Source organism: Camelus ferus, chromosome 3 (genome assembly GCF_009834535.1).
Source record: "Camelus ferus isolate YT-003-E chromosome 3, BCGSAC_Cfer_1.0, whole genome shotgun sequence".
Classification (NCBI taxonomy): domain Eukaryota; kingdom Metazoa; phylum Chordata; class Mammalia; order Artiodactyla; family Camelidae; genus Camelus; species Camelus ferus.
Window position 1 is genome coordinate 25,961,708 of NC_045698.1, and position 18,273 is coordinate 25,979,980.

Here is an 18,273-nt window from a genome sequence, read left to right on the forward strand (position 1 = left end):
ATTGAATTTGGGAACTAGATTTACATAGAGTACTAGTGCCTTCATTTTTTCAATTAACACAATGTTCAAATAATTTTTCTTTAAATAAATTTGAACACATAAGGTTGAACAATACTTCCCATGTGGGCAAGGACTATACTTACCTCATTCGATACTATTCAAGCACAACAGTATTTGATATATAAGCCCAATATATTTCTTATTTTTGGTTCGTTCATTGTTTTTAGGGGGAGGTACCTAGGTTTATTTATTTATTTATTCTTGGAGGAGGTACTAGGGATAGAACCCGGGACCTCATGCATGCTAAGCATGTGTTCTACCACTTGAGTTATATCCTCCCCCTCCAATATGTTTGTTAAATGAATGTTAGATGTTAATGGACATATAAACATTTTCATTAAAGTGAAAACCCTTTTTAAGGAAATTATTCTCACATTTATCTATTTTGTAATTTTTTTGCATTAGGTTTTCTTGAAGAGATCAGTGCCTAAATGAAGAGGTTTTATTCTTAAGTATAAGAAAGGAAATGTTATATGTAATTGAACAAACTGGGGCAACATTCCTGGTACATGAAAAACAATCAAACCATGTACCACTGCTATTATGACTATATACCATTTCAACAGTAAAAATAGCTGTGAAAAGTTCTAACTAAAAAAAAAAAAAAAAAATTAAACAAAATTGGTTTCATTTAGGCTACAAGTTCTCATTTATTGTCCATTTTGATTCAATGACTCTTGTGCATGTGTTCCTAATAAGTGTATTAATTCCTCAGGGGCAAGAGTAACACCTTACTATACATATGGACCTTCCTCTGGTCATCTCACAATTACCTAAAGATAACATGATGGAGAACTAGAGGACAAAATTTTTCTCCACAAAATCAAGAGCAAGATTATCAGATCAATAAATTTTATTTAAGCAAGAATTCCTTGGGCCTTCACTCAGACTCTATCGTATACAATTAATTTACACAAGATCAAACCGACAGAATAACAACAAAACCGTTAAGTCATTTCAATAAATTAATATAGCCTCTCACTCTGTAGAAATGCAAGAAAAACAAGTCTTCAAAAACATCAAACCATCTCTCTAAGAACTACTGATAGACTATCTTTACTGCAGGATAAAAGCTTGGAAAATAAGACTCATGCTACTCAGAGTGGTACCCAGATCCCCAGCATCACCTGGGAACTTCTTGCAAATGCAGACTCTTGAGCCTTACTCAAAATGACTATAACAGAATCCACACTTTAACCCCATTCCCAGGTTGGTATGTATACAGAGAAGCACTGACCCAGGTGTTAAAGGAATGAAAGATAAACCAAGCAACTTCTAATGAGTGGAATACTACTTGGAATAAAGATAATCTAAATTCTAATCATGCTAAAACAAACCAGCCATAAATACATACCCATCTTCGTAGTTCCACATGAATATGTCACTGTCAATTGTGAGCCAAGCTCTATTGATAGGAGGGAACACGCCCATCATGCAGTTACACTGCATATCTGAGTGTGGATGTAAGGTAGAAAGGTTTCAATCTCATCTTTCTTAAACTTGTTTCAAAAGATTTTGATTTAAAACATATGATTAAAAAATCATGACCTGTCCACTCTTCAATAGAGCAATGAAATATCTTTCTTTGCAATGAGTTTAATGAAAGACACAGTATATGACAGAAACATTTATAATTTCTAAATAATGCTATCTGACCATTTAAAATGTCTGCGAATAAAAAACGTAATGTTTCTTACCATCATTAACTTTAAAAAAATTGACTCTAAATAATACCATTGAAATTTGACATTAAAAAAGTATTTTACTGGACCAGTTTTCCAACTGTGTAAGAGCAAGAGTGATTAAAAAAAAAAAAAGCACTTGGCATACTAAAGTCATGCTAGATGACAGTCTACAAGCCTCATATAAACTGAAAAATAGACAATTATTTATGTAACTAAAAGACAATGAAACAATTGTGAAAACAAAATAATTTCCTAATTAAAGGAAATGTCTCTTGTAGAGTACCGTAAGATTAAAGAACAAGAAACTAACCAAGGGTGGAGTATAAGGTGCATTATATATTTAATAACACTATTTCACAAAGTCTCAGAGAAAGAATGAACATTTTAGGGAATATATCTATTAGGTTTTACTAGTTTTACTATTTATTTTATAAGCATTTTCTTTAGTTTTCCATTTCTCTTATTTTTTTAAATCATACTGTATTGAAATATGAAAGCCCTTCACCCTAAATAGACTAACATACTTTTAAAAGTCTCAGATTACATTTTTATATAGCATCTTGATGTTTTTCTTATGAGTCACAGATTGATTTTTACAAAAGCTCCCCAGCAAATAACTATAATTATAATCTACTGCTTTTATAGGGTATGCCATACTTTAAGAAAAACAAACCTTTATTTTTAGAGGGTAAGAAAACTCCTCTAGCTACTCAGTCTATGAATATGCCATTAATATTTCAGTTTCTAACACCTTTAGACAGATTCTCCTTATGATCCTTAGAAATGGAATCACTTACAAACTTCAATTCTAAGACACTAGTAAGTATAAAAATACATCAAAAACTTTTCTTTGCTGGGGGGGAATACCTGGCAGTTTTTGTTTGTTTTAAACATTTTCAGTCACATGACAGTTTTAAAGTGTTAAAATATGGGAAAATATAGAAACGAAAATCATGGGTCTTCAAACTGAAAAAGTGTAGTAGGAAAAATTTCCTTGTTAGTGCTTAATTGGAAAGTAATACTTTGTCATATATTACTCAAAAATGAAGAGTTCCTTGTAAACAATTCACTCTCCTCAATGCCCCCAAACAATTAAAACGTGACTCAATTTTCAACATGCAAGTTTTATATATTTTCTAGGCACAGGGCAAGCACACACATACTTAAATGTATTTTAAATAAAACCCTTACGTGAACTTATATGCAACGCACTAACTAAACACAAGACAAGAATTATAAAAATGAGAATACCAATTTAAAAAAATGTTTAAACGTTAAAATGAAATAATAGGATACGCCCAAACTGTTCAACAAGTTCAGGTGGGAGAGGAACTCGTCGGATGGAACTGATTTCTGGAAGGTTAGGCACTGACAGTAAACCAGGTCCTTGTAGAGGATAATCCATATCTGACATTCCAGAAACAGTAGGATTATCTATAAAAAATAAAGTGAAAATTAAAAAAGCACTTATTTAAATAATGTATTGGGCATCAAATGGGCATATACAAGTATTACGAGTTACAGAAATTTGTGCATCTGGTGGTTCTAAAGGTATAGGGAGAATAAAGTAGTTCTGATTTGACACAAAGGAGGCCTGTGAAATACCAATGTTAACATGGGGGACAGTTACTGGTTTTCGCACTGAACAGAAGGTTATCTTTCACAACGATTTACTCTATTAAAAAGAGAAATGTTTAGTTCAATAAGTTAGTGTTTTTCTCTTATTTTACTAATCTGAAATGGGAAAAAATTTATAAAACCACTTTGTTATTCTCAGATAAAACAACTGTAGACAAACAAAACACTGACGGGAGAAAAAGTGGCTATTCAATTTGCAAAAAACATGGTATCTGCAAAGTGCAATAAAGCAAAGCACAATAAATTGAGGTAACCCTGTAATACCACATAAGAAATATCTTATTGGTGGGCATAGGGGAAAATGACCACACTATAAAGTATTCTCAATGGCAACCTTTCTCTTGCTCTAAACAACCAGACTCTAAGGGCAGGAGCAGGCTGGTCTCCTGATCTAGTCCTCAACAAGGTGTTTTAGATCTGACTGAGAATCTATTTATCACAAGTACCTTTCCAGGCTCTCTAAAGTACAAAGATGTTGGGGGAAACTGACATATAAAACAATTTAAAATGTATTATGAAAAATTTAAAAATATACACAACTAGAGAAAAATGCCATCAACTCCTATGGATTGATTACCCAGGTTCAAAAATTACCAGTAACATGCTTGATCATGTTTCATTTGTGTCAATCACTATCCACTCCTGCCCAAAAAACACACTAGTATTTTTTAAAGCAAATCCCAGACGTCTCATTTAATCTATAAGCATAATTTTAATGGAACACTGCATATGTTAAACAGCAGTGGGTGCACAAAGGATGGAATCAATAACCCTGGTGAGGATATAAATGGTTAAGAAAGCCTTTGCAGAGAAGGCAATATTTAATGAAGTCTGGAATAGTTTGTCAGGCAAAGAAGAAAGACCATTCTAGAAATGATGAAGAGTACATGTAAAATAAAATCCTGAAGAGGGGGTTTCTTAAGGAAAATATGTTAAATTCAGAATGAATGGAACAAGGAGATTGAGAAAATGACGGAAGAGGGAAAGAAGATTCCGTTGAAGAGGTGTGTGCATAAACGGTGGAAAGGTAGGACTGGGGTCAGACCTGATGAGAGGACCAGAATGTATGGACTGCTTATCTTGCTTTCAGACTCTAGGAGGTCAAAGGTAGCCGTGCTGTTCAAGATGACAGTTGCTAACAGACCACTCAGTTCTTATAAGACAATCCTACTGGTAAGTAGCTGTCAGGAATAAATACTATCTTTGCTTTGTTTCTATCTTTTCTCTAGTTACAAGTTTACTCAATTAACGAATTTTTAGAAATCGTCAGAGATGTCTTCTAGGTTTACATTACACAGATTATCCTGGTTAGATTATTTTGGTTTTTGCTTACCAGAAGTTTTGTGTTTATCTTACTGACTCTTCTCTACTATTCTCCAATTTCCAGTTCACAAATGGGTCCTTTTTCTCCCCAGCAACTTACCTAATTCTACATGCCTCGAGGAGCCTGGCCTTAACTTAAAACCATTAAACAAAATATATTACAGACACCTCTCTTTTGTTGGCACATAATCTGCCTTACTCTTTCTGTTCATCCATCATCACTGCCGATTTCCCGGTTCCCTTCCTTTATACCACTGGCAGTACTTTTTAACACCTTCCAGAACTTCATACTACACTAGGTCTACACATAATAAAGTATATCTTTGAGGGACCACGGTAATTTTCCAATTAATTCGTATGCTCTTCAGTTTTACTCTAATATTAGTATGAGGAATTAACAAGGATGAGATTCGGATCAGGTGATCCTCCTCATCTGGCCTTAGCAATAAATACTTGGAGGCAATGAGAAGCTCATTAAGGTTGGAGTCTTTGCCTCTTTCTGCTTCCAATGGGAGCTTGCTCTTTACAATCTTTTCAAGCATCTGCAATGAATAAAATGAGAAGGGGGGGGGTCCTGAAAATGGGCTCTTTTCCACCTTTTCAAAACTCAGCAACTGAGCCCCAAATCTCAGAATGTTTTCGCCGATTCACTCTGGGGATAACGACCTACTTAGGGAGTCGGGCGAGAGTCTTTTCAGCTGAGAAACAGTCAGCAAATGGGCATCGATCACTCACTTGGGGCAGACACCATGAGCAGCTCGGAAAGGTCCGGATACATGCGGTCTTCTTGCAACTGCCGGTCGATGAGCCGCCCCGCATTTTCCAAAGCTTCCTGCAGGGCTGAGGCCGACGTGGAGGCCGGCATCGCCGAGCCCAGCAAAGAAGACGGCATTTCGAAAATCGAAGACACCAACGACCGGAGAAAGTTAAAAAGCAAAGAGAAGTAAGAGAAAACCCAAGACGCTAGCTCAGCCCCAAAGCTGAGGGCGCGCGCGCCAAACGAGCGACCCGGCGCCAGCGCGTGACGCACTTCCGGCTCATCGGGTGGGGAATTTGAAGGCTGCGTTTTGGAGCTGGGAGGGGGGAACTGTTAGAGGGGGCTGGGCGGCACGGGTGGGGCTAGTGAGCGATGGGGAGGGGCGCTTTCTGGAGTCTGGCTGCTGGCTCTTTGGGACTCGGGAGCGGGGAAATCGGAGGCGGTCTAGGGAGGGAGGGAGGAAGGGGACAGGGAAGGGACCTGGGGAAGAGGGGGGGGTGGTACAGGGTCGGGAGGGAAGGGGTGGGGAGGAAGGAGGGAGCGGGGGTCGGGTAAGTGGGAGCGGGTTAGTGCCGGGGCAGCGCAGGCTGCTCTGGTTCGGTGCGTTAAGCACGCGCATGGATCTCGCTGCCTCGAGCTTCGCGGGTCGGAATCCCGCAACTGCAGCAGTTTAAGAGTATGTGTGTCAGTTTCTTTGGTGCCCCAAATAACTTCACTTCTGAGACTGGATAGGAGTTGGTAGCTCTTTGTCAGAAACAGTTTACATATAAACCAAAACTTCACGGAGAAATTTTACATTTCTTATGGGCTTCGGTGTAAAGTAAAATTCAATCAAGCTTTCCATATCTGTATCACTACCTTTGACTATGTGATATGTTACTGTGAAAAACTACGTATACAAACTGAATTCTTAATTTGTATTAGGCATTATGCCTGGTGCCGGGAATATCAAACTGACACAACATTCCTGTCCTCAGGGGTGCTTCATGCCGGGCACACCAGCAAAACAAAGTGCATCACCATAGTTTTTCTATGGCATGTGGTTTAACTGCAGTAGAAGGGTAAGAAAAATGAGGGAGGAGAAGCAAGATATTCTTCGTTTCATACAGAAGGCAACTGGAGTGGTTAAATCAAAGCATTTGTCTTAAAAGAGCAGTCCTTATTTAGAATTACTAAAATTAGTCCTTGTTTAGAATTTCACATAAGGTTCATCCAGTTATATTCTTCATAGTTTAGCAAATCAATAGCTGAATTCCTCTAAATTGGTCTTTTGCTGTTTGAATTATTTTTTATTCCCTCAAATAAGGGATTGAGTTAATTTCTGAATATTAAAAGTTCTGTGACGCTACAGATCTGTATGTATAACTTGAGACCTCCTAGCAAATATATCAGGAAGAATTAGATTTGAGATTTGTATACTTAGTAGGTAAATAGGCATAATGGACTTCCAGCTGTCAATTTTATTTTATTTGGTAGATCACAGATTGAAAACTGATAAGCTGGCACAGGGTTTGCTTGTTTTTGAGACAAAAACTATAATTGAGAGTTTCCAACTCCACAAATTGGATATCTAGCAATACTGGTCTAATATTCCTGCACAGTAATAACATTCTCAAGGGTCTAAGTCCAAGGACCTCCATTCATTTACATATTGCAATGACTGCTTTCCAGCTACAACAGTTGCGTAGTTGCTAAGTGGACCATGTGCCCTCAATGCCTAAAATATTTACCATCTAGCCCTTTACAGGAAAAGTTTGCTGAAGACTTTTCAAGAACAAAGATTCTAAAACTTTTTGATCTCAGGACCTGTTGATACCTTCAGAGATTACTAAGAATTCCAGAGAGTTTTTGGTTTGTGTGGATTCTCGATGGAAAATTAATTAGTGGATCTAAAAAAGAAATGGAAAATTTTATTTGAGCCAAATTGAGATCTCTGAGAACTGTTCAGCTCATTAGAAGTCAAAACACACTTTCATGTAAGTTTTTTTGAGACAGAGGGCTGTACATTAAATGATGTATTATTGACAGTTTCTGCAATCCAGATCTGAACATCATCTTGGCTCTTTACAAGACTAAGAACATTTTCTTTTAAGGAGTTGTCTTCTTGATGCTATGAGAATGTTGCTCTCTATGACTGAGCAGGTATTTCCATTGATGGAGCGGGTTTGGCAGATGCAAAATGCAGATACATAATGCACAGTAGAGGGGAGAGAGGAGCCCAAAAGGCAGAGAACATTTATGTTTAAAATGTTCTTGTCTTGTCATAAAAAATGAATTTTATTTCACAGGGTTATTTTTGTTACTAATTGCTACTATCTCATAGAAATGAGAAATTGAAAAAGTAACTTATTTAAAAGAATAATAAGCCTAATGCTTGTTAATATAAATAACACATTTTATGAAAAATTGCCATAGTTTTAAAAACTAAACCTTTAGTGGGAAGAATGGCATTATTTTACATTTTTGCAGATATTGTAAATGGCTGAATAAGAGATGGCTAGATTATCATATCGTAATACGTTGTTTAGTTGAAGTATATGAATAAAAGGGGGCCTCACAGAGTTATGTAGTTGAAAAAGGGAGTATTTTAATAACCTTTTTAGACACTTGTGAATATTCTTCTCTAATAGCATACCAAAACTTAAGAAACGATAGTTTCTTAAAGGTTGATTGCGATGTGGAATTTGAAACCGTCAGTGAACTTTTCTGAGCTTTGTTAAATTAAAATCCACTAGTCTATCTTATACTTTGAATAGATCTTTTATCCATACATGATTCTGTAACATTACGTATTGGTCATTTGAGAAATATTGGTTCTCTGAGTTATACAGACCTTCCACACATTGACATATTTCATTAACAGAAAAAAATCATGTTACTATCACTATCTTATCAAGAAAAATTTTAAGTTTTGGGAAGCTGTCAACCTTATGGTGCTTGATGCACCATAATTTTCTCTTTAAGCTCTAATCTTCGTTAGTAACAAATACAGTGAGTTGTTTTCTGTGAAGTGACAAACTCATTTCACTCATTTTTGAGGAAATGTCTCCCAAATAAGTACTTGAGTCTGAGTAAGTGTCCTTTGTGAGTAATACTTTCAAGTAAAAATGGTGTTCCATGAAAAAAGCTAGCCACTCAATTTCACAAGTTTGTTTTTTTTTTGAGACAACTATCATACTCTGATTATGGGTACTTCTCATTTTTGTTACACAGTGTATTCAAAAGGCATGTATTCAGGGGTCAAGGTTTAGTAAAATTAATAATATTATGGCTTTACTGTGGACATTTTATTTTTATTTCTTTTCTTTTTTTCTTGTTTTTTTAATGGAGGTAGAAGGGATTGAACCCAGGACCTAATGCATGCTAAGCGCACACAGTGCCACTGAGCTATATCCTCGCCGCTCACGTGCCTTGATATTTGCCCAAAGGAGTTGAAAAACTTATGTCCATAAAAAACCTGCTAATGGATGTTTATAGTAGCTTCATTCATAATTGCCAAAAATTAGAAGTAACAAAGATGTCCTTACTTAGCGAATGCTCAGTAAAAAGCGTTACAGAAACTCCAGATAACACTTCTCTTTCAAGTGGATTCAATTGGAAGACCGCCTCTGCGGCGCTTATATTCCTCCAGCCCGCTAGGGCGGCGCAGCTAAGGAGGCCGCTGTCCCTCTGCGGAAGGCGCCGCTCTTGGCTTGGAGGCGACGCTGACGCTCCCAGGCGATACTTCCGGCGCGGTTTGCCGGGAGTCTTCGGCAGGTGTTTGGGCTGCGGCTGTCTCTAGTTCCGTGGCGGGTGGCCGACCATGGAGCGCCCGGCGCCCAGTGAAGGTGGGTTCAGTGAGCGCAGGCTGAATGGGCCGGGCCGGGCCAGCGGCGTGGGGGGCGCCGCACTAACCAGGCCTATTCTCTTTTCTCCTGTTCCAGTGACTGGCTCAGACGTCTCGGTACCGGACCCGCAGCTAGCGGTCACCATGGGCTTCACGGGTTTCGGTGAGTGACTGCCCTAGGCGTGGTCCTGTCTCCTTTTGCAGAGGTTTTACGAGCCGCAGATTGGGAGCGGGGCCCGAGCGTTACCTGTGTTCTGCACCCTCCGCTGTGCCAAGTCCTGATTACTTTAGCTGTAGTGTGTGTATCTTGCAATTTCTAGACACTCTCTTCCCCATACTTTTCTAATTCCTGCCTGTTTCTTGGGACCGGCTTAGGTGACACTTACGGGAAGGCTAGTGAGGAGGATTGCTTTGTGACCCACGCAATGGAGGGTGTTGGTTGATGGAGAGAGTAGTTTCTCTGCGTCCGGAGACTCAGAGCTAACCACTCACTGTGGTCTGTAATGAGATGGCCCTTTTGGCAATAGATAGGCCGTTCGTGATATAATAGTTCGTTGTAATAGTTAATGTTTTTTTTTTGATTCCAGTTTTTGTACTCCAGAATCTTCAATCTCTTGTTTGTTCGTTTGTATATTCTTTTTTTGTGGTACGTCTTGAGCCTTGAGATATTTACTATCTTCTAGGTGGTCATGTCCACAAAAGTACTGTATGCTTTTGTAGTATTATGGTACTTATTTTTGTTTCAGTTCTTTTATTCAGTTCTTTAATTTTTTTCTGTGTATGCTATTTTATCTTTTTTTTAACATTTTTTATTGAGTTATAGTCATTTTACAATGTTGTGTCAAATTCCAGTGTAGAGCACAATCTTTCAGTTATACATGAACGTACATATATTCATTGTCACATATTTTTCGCTGTGAGCTACTACAAGATCTTGTATATATTTCCCTGTGCTATACAGTATAATCTTGTTTATCTATTCTACATATGCCTGTCAGTATCTATGAATTTTGAACTCCCAGTCGGTCTCTTCCCACCCCCTCCCCCTTAGCAACCACAAGTTTGTATTCTGTGTCTATGAGTCTGTTTCTGTTTTGTATTTATGTGTTTTTTTTAGATTCTACTTATGAGCGATCTCATATGGTATTTTTCTTTCTGTTCCTGGCTTACTTCACTTAGAATGACATTCCCCAGGGGCATCCATGTTGCTGCAAATGGTGTTATGTTGTCGGTTTTTATGGCTGAATAGCATTCCATTGTATGAATATACCACATCTTTATCTAGTCATCTGTCCATGGACATTTAGGCTGTTTCCATGTCTTGGCTATTGTAAATAGTGCTGCTATGAACATTGGGGTGCAGGTGTCATTTTGAAGTAGGGTTCCTTCTGGGTATATGCCCAGGAGCAGGATTCCTGGGTCATATGGTAAGTCTATTCCTAGTCTTTTGAGGAATCTCCTTACTATTTTCCAAGTGGCTGCACCAAACTGCATTCCCACCAGCATTGTAGGAGGGTTCCCTTTTCTCCACAGCCTCTCCAGCGTTTGTCATTTGTGGATTTTTGAATGATGGCCATTCTAACTGGTGTGAGGTGATACCTCATTGTAGTTTTGATGTGCATTTCTGTGATAAGTAGTGATATTGAGCATTTTTTCATGCACCTATTGATCATTTGTATTTCTTCCTTGGAGAATTGCTTATTTAGGTTTTCTGGCCACTTTTGGATTGGGTTGTTTGTTTTTTTTCTTATTAAGTCGTATGGGCTGCTTATATATTCTGGAGATCAAGCCTTTGTCAATTTCATTTGCAAAAATTTTCTCCCATTCCATAGGTTGTCTTTTTGTTTTGCTTATGGTTTCCTTTGCTGTGCAGAAGCTTGTAAGTTTTATTAGGTCCTGTTTCAGTTCTTTTAAATAGCTTTCTCCGTAATTTCAAAAGTAATACATTATTAACAGCAGGAAAGTCTAAAGAACACAATAAATGAGAAGGAAGAAACTAAAATCATTCATTGTCTCATGATCTAGAAATCAAGACTTAAAAGTTAGTTTGTTTTTCAGTTTTTCCTTTTGTGTATTTACTAAGAAAATTAAGGTCATATGTATGTACAATTTTATATTATTCTTAATTATACAGAATTTGTTTAATTCTTAATATCTTGAGGCTCTTCCCATATTATAAAACACTCTTCCAAAACATGATTTTGATGGCTGAATAGTGAATAGAAGTGTCATAATTTGTAATATTTTAAACTTCTCACACATAGTGTCTAATTTTTGTCAATAATACTAAAATGAACATTTTTATAAATAACCCTTTTATATCCTTTTGTAGGAGCTTTATACAATTTCCATAGGGTATGTTTCTAAAGAAGGGACTACTTTGATAAAAAACATAAGTATTAAAAAGTAGCAAAAATTGGGTATATATCTTTTAGAACCTCTTGATACATATTGTCTTAATGCCATTCAAAAAGATGATTTCAATTTATACCAAAGTCAACTGTGTAAGAAAGCCATTTGTACCATATTCTTGCCAATACAAAATTGGTATTGTTATTTTAAAAAATGGTAGTAAAAGCAAATACAGCATTGCTTCTAAGCACTTTCTGGTTGTCAGAATTTCATTTCCTTGTGGTTTTAGGACTGAGGCCCCTGTTTCCTTACTGGCTGTCAGATGGGAATCTCTTAGCTCTTTTAGATACCTGCATTACTTGTCCTCTTGCTCCCTTCATCTTCAGATTAACTCCAGTCCTTCTCAAGCTTCAGATCTCTGACTTCTGCCATATCTATTCTTCATCTTTGCTTGTAAGGACTTCTATGATTAGATTGGGCTGACCAGGATAATCCTCCCAATTTAAAAGTCCATAACCTCAATTAGATCTGCAAAGTCCCTTTTGCTACATAATGTAATATATTCACAGATTTCATGGGTTAGTGTATGAATATTCTGTTCTGCCTAGCACACTAGTTTTGTAGTTTCAAGGAGTAGGGTCTAGATGAACAGGAGGATGGGAAAGTTGGCTGGTTAATGTTATTTAGTGGTAAGATTATCATTAACAATTCCTTGGGAAGTAAACTCTTCATTGCTATTTTATGGTTGTTTTGTAGCCATACTATAAGTTAGATAGACTACGTAGTTATTGATCAATCAGTAAGTGTTTATTGAGTACCTGAAGTTTGGCCAACTTAGTTTAAGAAGATTACAGTCTGCTACTTATTCCTGTTTTAGGGAAAAAAGCTCGCACGTTTGATTTGGAAGCAATGTTTGAACAAACTCGAAGAACAGCGGTGGAAAGAAGTCGGAAAACACTGGGTAAGAAGTTCAGTTGTTTTACCGTATCCAGCTTACGCAAGTGTGTTACCAGTAATTATAAGACTGAAAAAAATTTTTGAATTGTTAAAAGACCACATGTGCTGGTTCCTTTGGAAGCAAAGAGTTTTTTTTTTTCTTTTTTAAAACATGATGATAAACAGGTTAAGAAGGTCTGAGTGCTAAAATCTTTTAGAAGTGTGAGCTGTGAACAAACAAGGATCCTAAATTATAAGAGTCAGAATAGCAGTTTCTTTATTACCTCTTCTACCTCCTCTTTCTGGTTATCATTTCATTTTTTCTTTCCTGCTTACAGTGGAACCACTATTTGGAAGGTTGGGCGAGAGGTGGCTCTCAGAGCTGTGTACACCACTGACTGTTGACCCAGACAGTATAGAAAATTGAGATGTACAGTGAATGTGGCTGCTGCTCTTGAATCCCTGCAGTAATGAGTTGTTTCAGACATTTAATGAAGGCCTTAACTTCCAGACTGTCTGGTTTGATATCTGGTGGTCGACAATTCTAGGTACCACCTCAGGGTCTTCAAAGGAGACTGACTCCTTTACTGCTTTCTTTGGATCTGATTCAGATCATTCTTATACTGGAGAAGGGATAGATGTAACCTGATAGAGCAAAAGGAGCTGGAAACCTAGCAGAGACAGGACTCCTGGGGAAACTCAAGTGAATGTTGTTTCAGTACTTGTCATTGTTGGTTTTAAAATGATAGAAACTGTGTAGCAGTAGTATCTCATATTTAGAAAGTGAGCTTGATGTGAAATGTTTTTGGTCTTTGGAAGAATAACAGTTTTTGTGTGTGTGTGTGTGTGTTTTGTGGTGAAAAAGACAGCTGTCTACATATACTATGCATTTTTTTTAAAACTTTGATTATGTTGTGAAATTTCACACACATACAAAAGTACAGTAGTGAACTCCCATATACCTGTCACACAGATTTAACTACTGTAACAATTTATGGCCAGTGTTATTTCCATTTGCTTCTCTCAGATTATTTTGACATAAATCCTAGACACATCGTTTCACCCATAAATATTTTAGTATGTCTTTAAGAGAAAGGGATCCTTGGAAAAATCTTAACCAATATATGGTTAATGCAGCTAAAAATATTGAATAATTTAATATCATCAAATGAAATATAAAGTTGTACTGTCTGGCATATATATGAATATGTTAAACACTTCCAATTTTTAAATATTTTAGTGAATGCTTATACTATTATAGTGTAGATTTCTTGTATTTACCTTCTAGCATATGATACAAAATGCTTTGAACAGAGATTGCCTTATTCACCTAAGTGAGTTTTATAGACCCCAATACTATGCCTTATAAGATGGATTCTCAATATATATTTGTGAAGATTGAGTTGAATTTAGAACTGCAGTACTGCCTTTTAAATAATAAATCCTGCCTCTTTGGAGAATGTTCTAAAATGGCACGATCCATTTTAAAGAGCTTGGGGTATGGAGTTGGAGGCCCCAGGTTTAAAAGTCAGCCCCACATTCCACTAGTTGAGTAATTGGATGGATTTTCAAATTTCAGATCCTCAGTTTCCCGATCTGTTCTTAGAGCTATGATAATAAGATTTCCCTTAGACGATTCTTGAAGGGATTGGGCATAGGACTTTTTAAACGGTGATGTACTTATAAATACCACTTATAAATCCTATCATTTTTCTTAATAAAATATGTATGCATTTGGCATCTAACAGGAATTCCAATAGACAGTTATTATATTTTTAAAATTTTGAAACATTATCTCAAGGCCATGTTTTCCTATGATATTTGTGAATGAATTAAATGTGTTGGACCTTCTTGGTTTATTATTATATCCTTTGACTTGGACTACTGTTTCTACCCCTGATCTAAGCATAAGAATCCAAAGTTTGACTTTCTTTTCTTAAAAGAAAGTTTAAAAATTCTGATATGGGCATTATTTATCTAATGATTGGTACTGGAGTCTTTTCCTGGGCATTGACATCAGACTTGAGGAAAATAAGAACTTTCACCCGTTTTAATAGCATGTTTAATTGTCTTTGTATATGGATATGAAATTTTGGTTGTTAAATGCTCTAATAGAAAGGGTGAATTACTATAAAATTCCAATAAAATATGTAAAATATCAGGAAATGATAATGGTACAGATTATTTTTTTTTTTAATATTTTCTGTGTTCATGAAAGCTATAAGTAGGTGTAGGACATTTGAAAGACATAGACCCTTTTATAGAACTCATACTGTAAGGAGACACATGGGGAAGAAAAATTTCTTTTATTGAAAATGCTTATTTGGGGTGAAGCCATGCCTTAGATAGATTGTGAATCTTCTCTGCTACATGTCTGGAAAGAACTATTTGAAAAAATGATTGAGATAGGATTTTAATATGATTTCAATGGATGACTTAATGATCTTGAAAAGAAAAATTGTCCCTTACATTTTAGGAATTAGAAAAGCTTAAGAATTTTTTTTACCTGAAGTAGTCTTTCTACCTAGTTAAATCCTACCTCATCCTTTAAAGCCTCACCTCATATTTTACCTTTTCTAGGTATTATTTCAGAACTCCTCTGGGCATCATAATTGTTCCCTGCCTTTGTATTTTTGTAATACTTAAAAAATTTACAAATTTACTTTATTATTGTTCATGTCTTGATGACAACCTTGTTCTTCATTTTTATACTTACTTATGATGCGTCACACAGAGCTTAGTGTGTAATAGTTACATCTGTAAATATTGAACGGAGAATAGTAACTAATGTAGATAAAGTGTTCTCATCTTATTTTTCATTTCTAGTCTTTTTTGCTTTAAACATTTAAAATTAAATGTAAATTTCCATAAAATTGGTAGTAAATTGTTTTAAATTAGAATAGCAAAAACATTTAGCAAAGTTTATGTCCCATAGGTAAAAACATAATACCATGATTAAACAAATAATTCTAGCTTATGTTTCTATTAGTTTTAATTCCTATACTTTTTATTTTTTGGACGGAGGGATAATTAGATTTATTCATTTAATTATTTTTTTAATGGAGGTACTGGGGATTGAACCCAGGACCTGGTGCATGCTAAGCATGCGCTGTACCACTTAAACTATAGCTTCCCCGTCCTTTACATTTTATCTTAACTCTCATTTCTTCCTTTAAGTTAAGTGGTTGCTATAATGACTGCAATATAATGATATAATGAAAATGAGCTTTTCAGATGCTAAATTACATTCATATGATTCTGCGAGGTGTGTGAATTGGCTCAGATGGGACATGGTAGTTTTGGATAGTTTGCTGTTAACCTGGAGGAGAGTTGTATACGTATGCAGTGCATTTACAGAAATGCCTGTCCAGAGTTGGTAACTGTCTGAAATTAGAGAGAGAACAATAAAATGAGATACTTGGAAGAATAAAACAAGGTGTTGGGGAGTAGGTTAATTCACTTTTGTTAAGGGAATATGCAGAGCATTTTACTTGGTCCTACATTTGGTAAAAATGCACAAAAATGATCCCCCTGGTCAGGGAGCTGCAGTTTATTGAATTCTGTTTCATTTTGATTTTTGTCCTCAGTCAACAATGAGGAAAAAATTTTTTTAGTTCAAAATGTGCCCCCACTCTTTCTTCTTGCTTTAATGAGGCAGCAGGTGACAGCAGGAACCTCTTTGAATAGAAAATCCTTACTAGTGTAAAAAAGAATTAAATTTTAAATTAAAAAGTCAGATGCTTCTCTAAGATGGGGCAAGTAGTTTGGAGTATTTGTCCACTGGAGAGGAACTCTAGTTAGTCAGGTGAGTGGGTTATAGTTTCCAGATGATCTGGTGACTTAAGTACTGTACTTCGTGGCCCTTTGGAGAGAGAGGTAGGCTCACTGTTTCATAAGGTGGGTGGTACTCATTGGGTAATTTTAGTCTTTAGAGAGTCTGGTCACATCAAGGAAAGGTACAGCTGTGGAGCCTCTTTTCACTGTTTTGTGACGTAATAGCTCTGTCACTTCTCTCCCTTAGATTTCTCAACTGAAAAGTGAGGATAGTAATAGTATCTACCTCAATTATATTCTACAATTGGAATTTGCTAAGATAGTAGACTTAAATGTTTTTATCAAAAAAAAAAGAATAAACGTGTGGGATGATGTATGTGTTTATTGACTTCAATGGGGAGAATTCTTTCACAATGTATATTTATATCAAATCATCATGGTGTGCACTATACATATCTTAAAATTTTATTTGTCAATTATACCTTAATAAAGCTAAAGAAAAAAACTTTCCATCTCAGGGATTTTTCTGAAGATTAAAGGAGTTAATTTATAGGAAATGCTTAAAACAGTATCTAGTACATAGCATAATAAGCTCCGTGTGAGTATTAGTTGCTATTATTTTTGTTAAATTAAGGATGATATTAAGATGCTTTTGATTACTGGCAAAGAAGACATAGAAAAACCTAATTAAAAATGGCTCAAATAAAAAAAATTTAGTATCACACCATGACAAGAACTCTGGAATGGGGCTCTTCCATCTTCTGAGTCCTGACGTGAAGGACATGCAGTTTTTTCCTCTTTTTCTGCTTTGCCAGCTTTATAGAGTGTTGGCTTCTCCTAAGCTGACTGTCCCATGACTCAAAATTCTGTCAGCTAAATTTGTTAAATGCAGTTGACCATACATTTACAGGTTGAAAGGAGACTTTTGTGTAACTTTAGGAGTAAGAAAACCTTTCTCAAATGTACCTCCAGCTGATACCCTTCACCCGTTATTGGCCAATATTAGTGTGGCACATCAGTTCCAGAAACAGCCGTTGCAAGAACAGTATGGCTGACTTGGAATCAAACTTTACTCTTTCTGGGCAGGGAGGAGCCCAGCATCTCCTGAAGCACAGAGCTGCCTGTTATCTGGTCAGAACTGTGATTTTCTTAGCAAGGAAAAAAGGGAGAAATGGCTTTTATGTAGGTGGCTAATAATATGTGCCTTAGTATTGGTTCCTCATTAGGGTCAGAACTGCCCCTAAGATCTGAGCCTGCAGTCCACGTGTGGCCGCTCCCCCAACCCCAACCCCACCCCCACCCTGACTCCACCCTGGAGAGTATAGAGGGAATGACTGGAGAAGCAGGATGAGGGTAGAAGCCCAGCAAGCTCTTAAATTTGGATGTTATTCTTTTCTTACTGTTTCAACCTCCTCCAGCATCAGAGTGCAGAATTGTTGACTCCTGACCCATGTCAGGTCAGTGGAGAGCCTCCCCAAAAATTAATGAGCTATGCCTTACCCCTTCCTGGACAGTTTTATCTTCCATGTTTGAAATTAAAACTAGTTGTTGACACTTGCTGACTATCTCCTTTTTCCTCACCCTCTTTATCCTAGCAACAAGACTGAAGAGTTCAACATTCCAATTAATAAGTGCCCTTTGATACTGCTTAATGTTGAGTGTATTATTCTTCATTATTAAATTAAAAAAATGTTTCAGATTATCTCAGGTTATTGAGGATGGTAGCAGTTAAGAAGCAGACTATTCGTATAATTAATTTCCTTCCTGTGTGCCCCACAACCATAGAGTGAGATTATCATAGGAGAAAGATTAAATTCCCTTGGATAAATTTTTTTTTGTCTTTCTAAGGTAAACAATCCTGAAAACTTAATGAAATTGATATTTTTTCATAATTTTAGAAGGAAGTCTCTGACCAAAAATAC

General features: G+C 36.5%; 2 protein-coding genes across 2 annotated transcripts in view; one reads left to right on the forward strand and one right to left on the reverse strand.

Moving 5' to 3' along the window:
- The window catches only part of NUP155 (nucleoporin 155), a 52,264-nt gene extending 46,539 nt beyond the window's left edge, over nt 1-5,725 (reverse strand). The window contains exons 1-3 of the mRNA XM_006185139.2: nt 5,442-5,725; nt 3,042-3,179; nt 1,415-1,511 (exon numbers count right to left, since the gene is read on the reverse strand). Of these exons, the coding sequence (XP_006185201.2) occupies nt 1,415-1,511; nt 3,042-3,179; nt 5,442-5,598 (392 nt within the window). The 5' untranslated portion in view covers nt 5,599-5,725. The remainder of the gene's footprint in view (nt 1-1,414; nt 1,512-3,041; nt 3,180-5,441) is intronic.
- Nucleotides 5,726-9,146: 3,421 nt separating this feature from the next.
- Nucleotides 9,147-18,273, forward strand: part of WDR70 (WD repeat domain 70) — a 233,168-nt gene continuing 224,041 nt past the window's right edge. Inside the window, exons 1-3 of the mRNA XM_006185141.3 lie at nt 9,147-9,290; nt 9,387-9,452; nt 12,519-12,602. Coding sequence (XP_006185203.1) covers nt 9,266-9,290; nt 9,387-9,452; nt 12,519-12,602 — 175 coding nt within the window. The 5' untranslated portion in view covers nt 9,147-9,265. The remainder of the gene's footprint in view (nt 9,291-9,386; nt 9,453-12,518; nt 12,603-18,273) is intronic.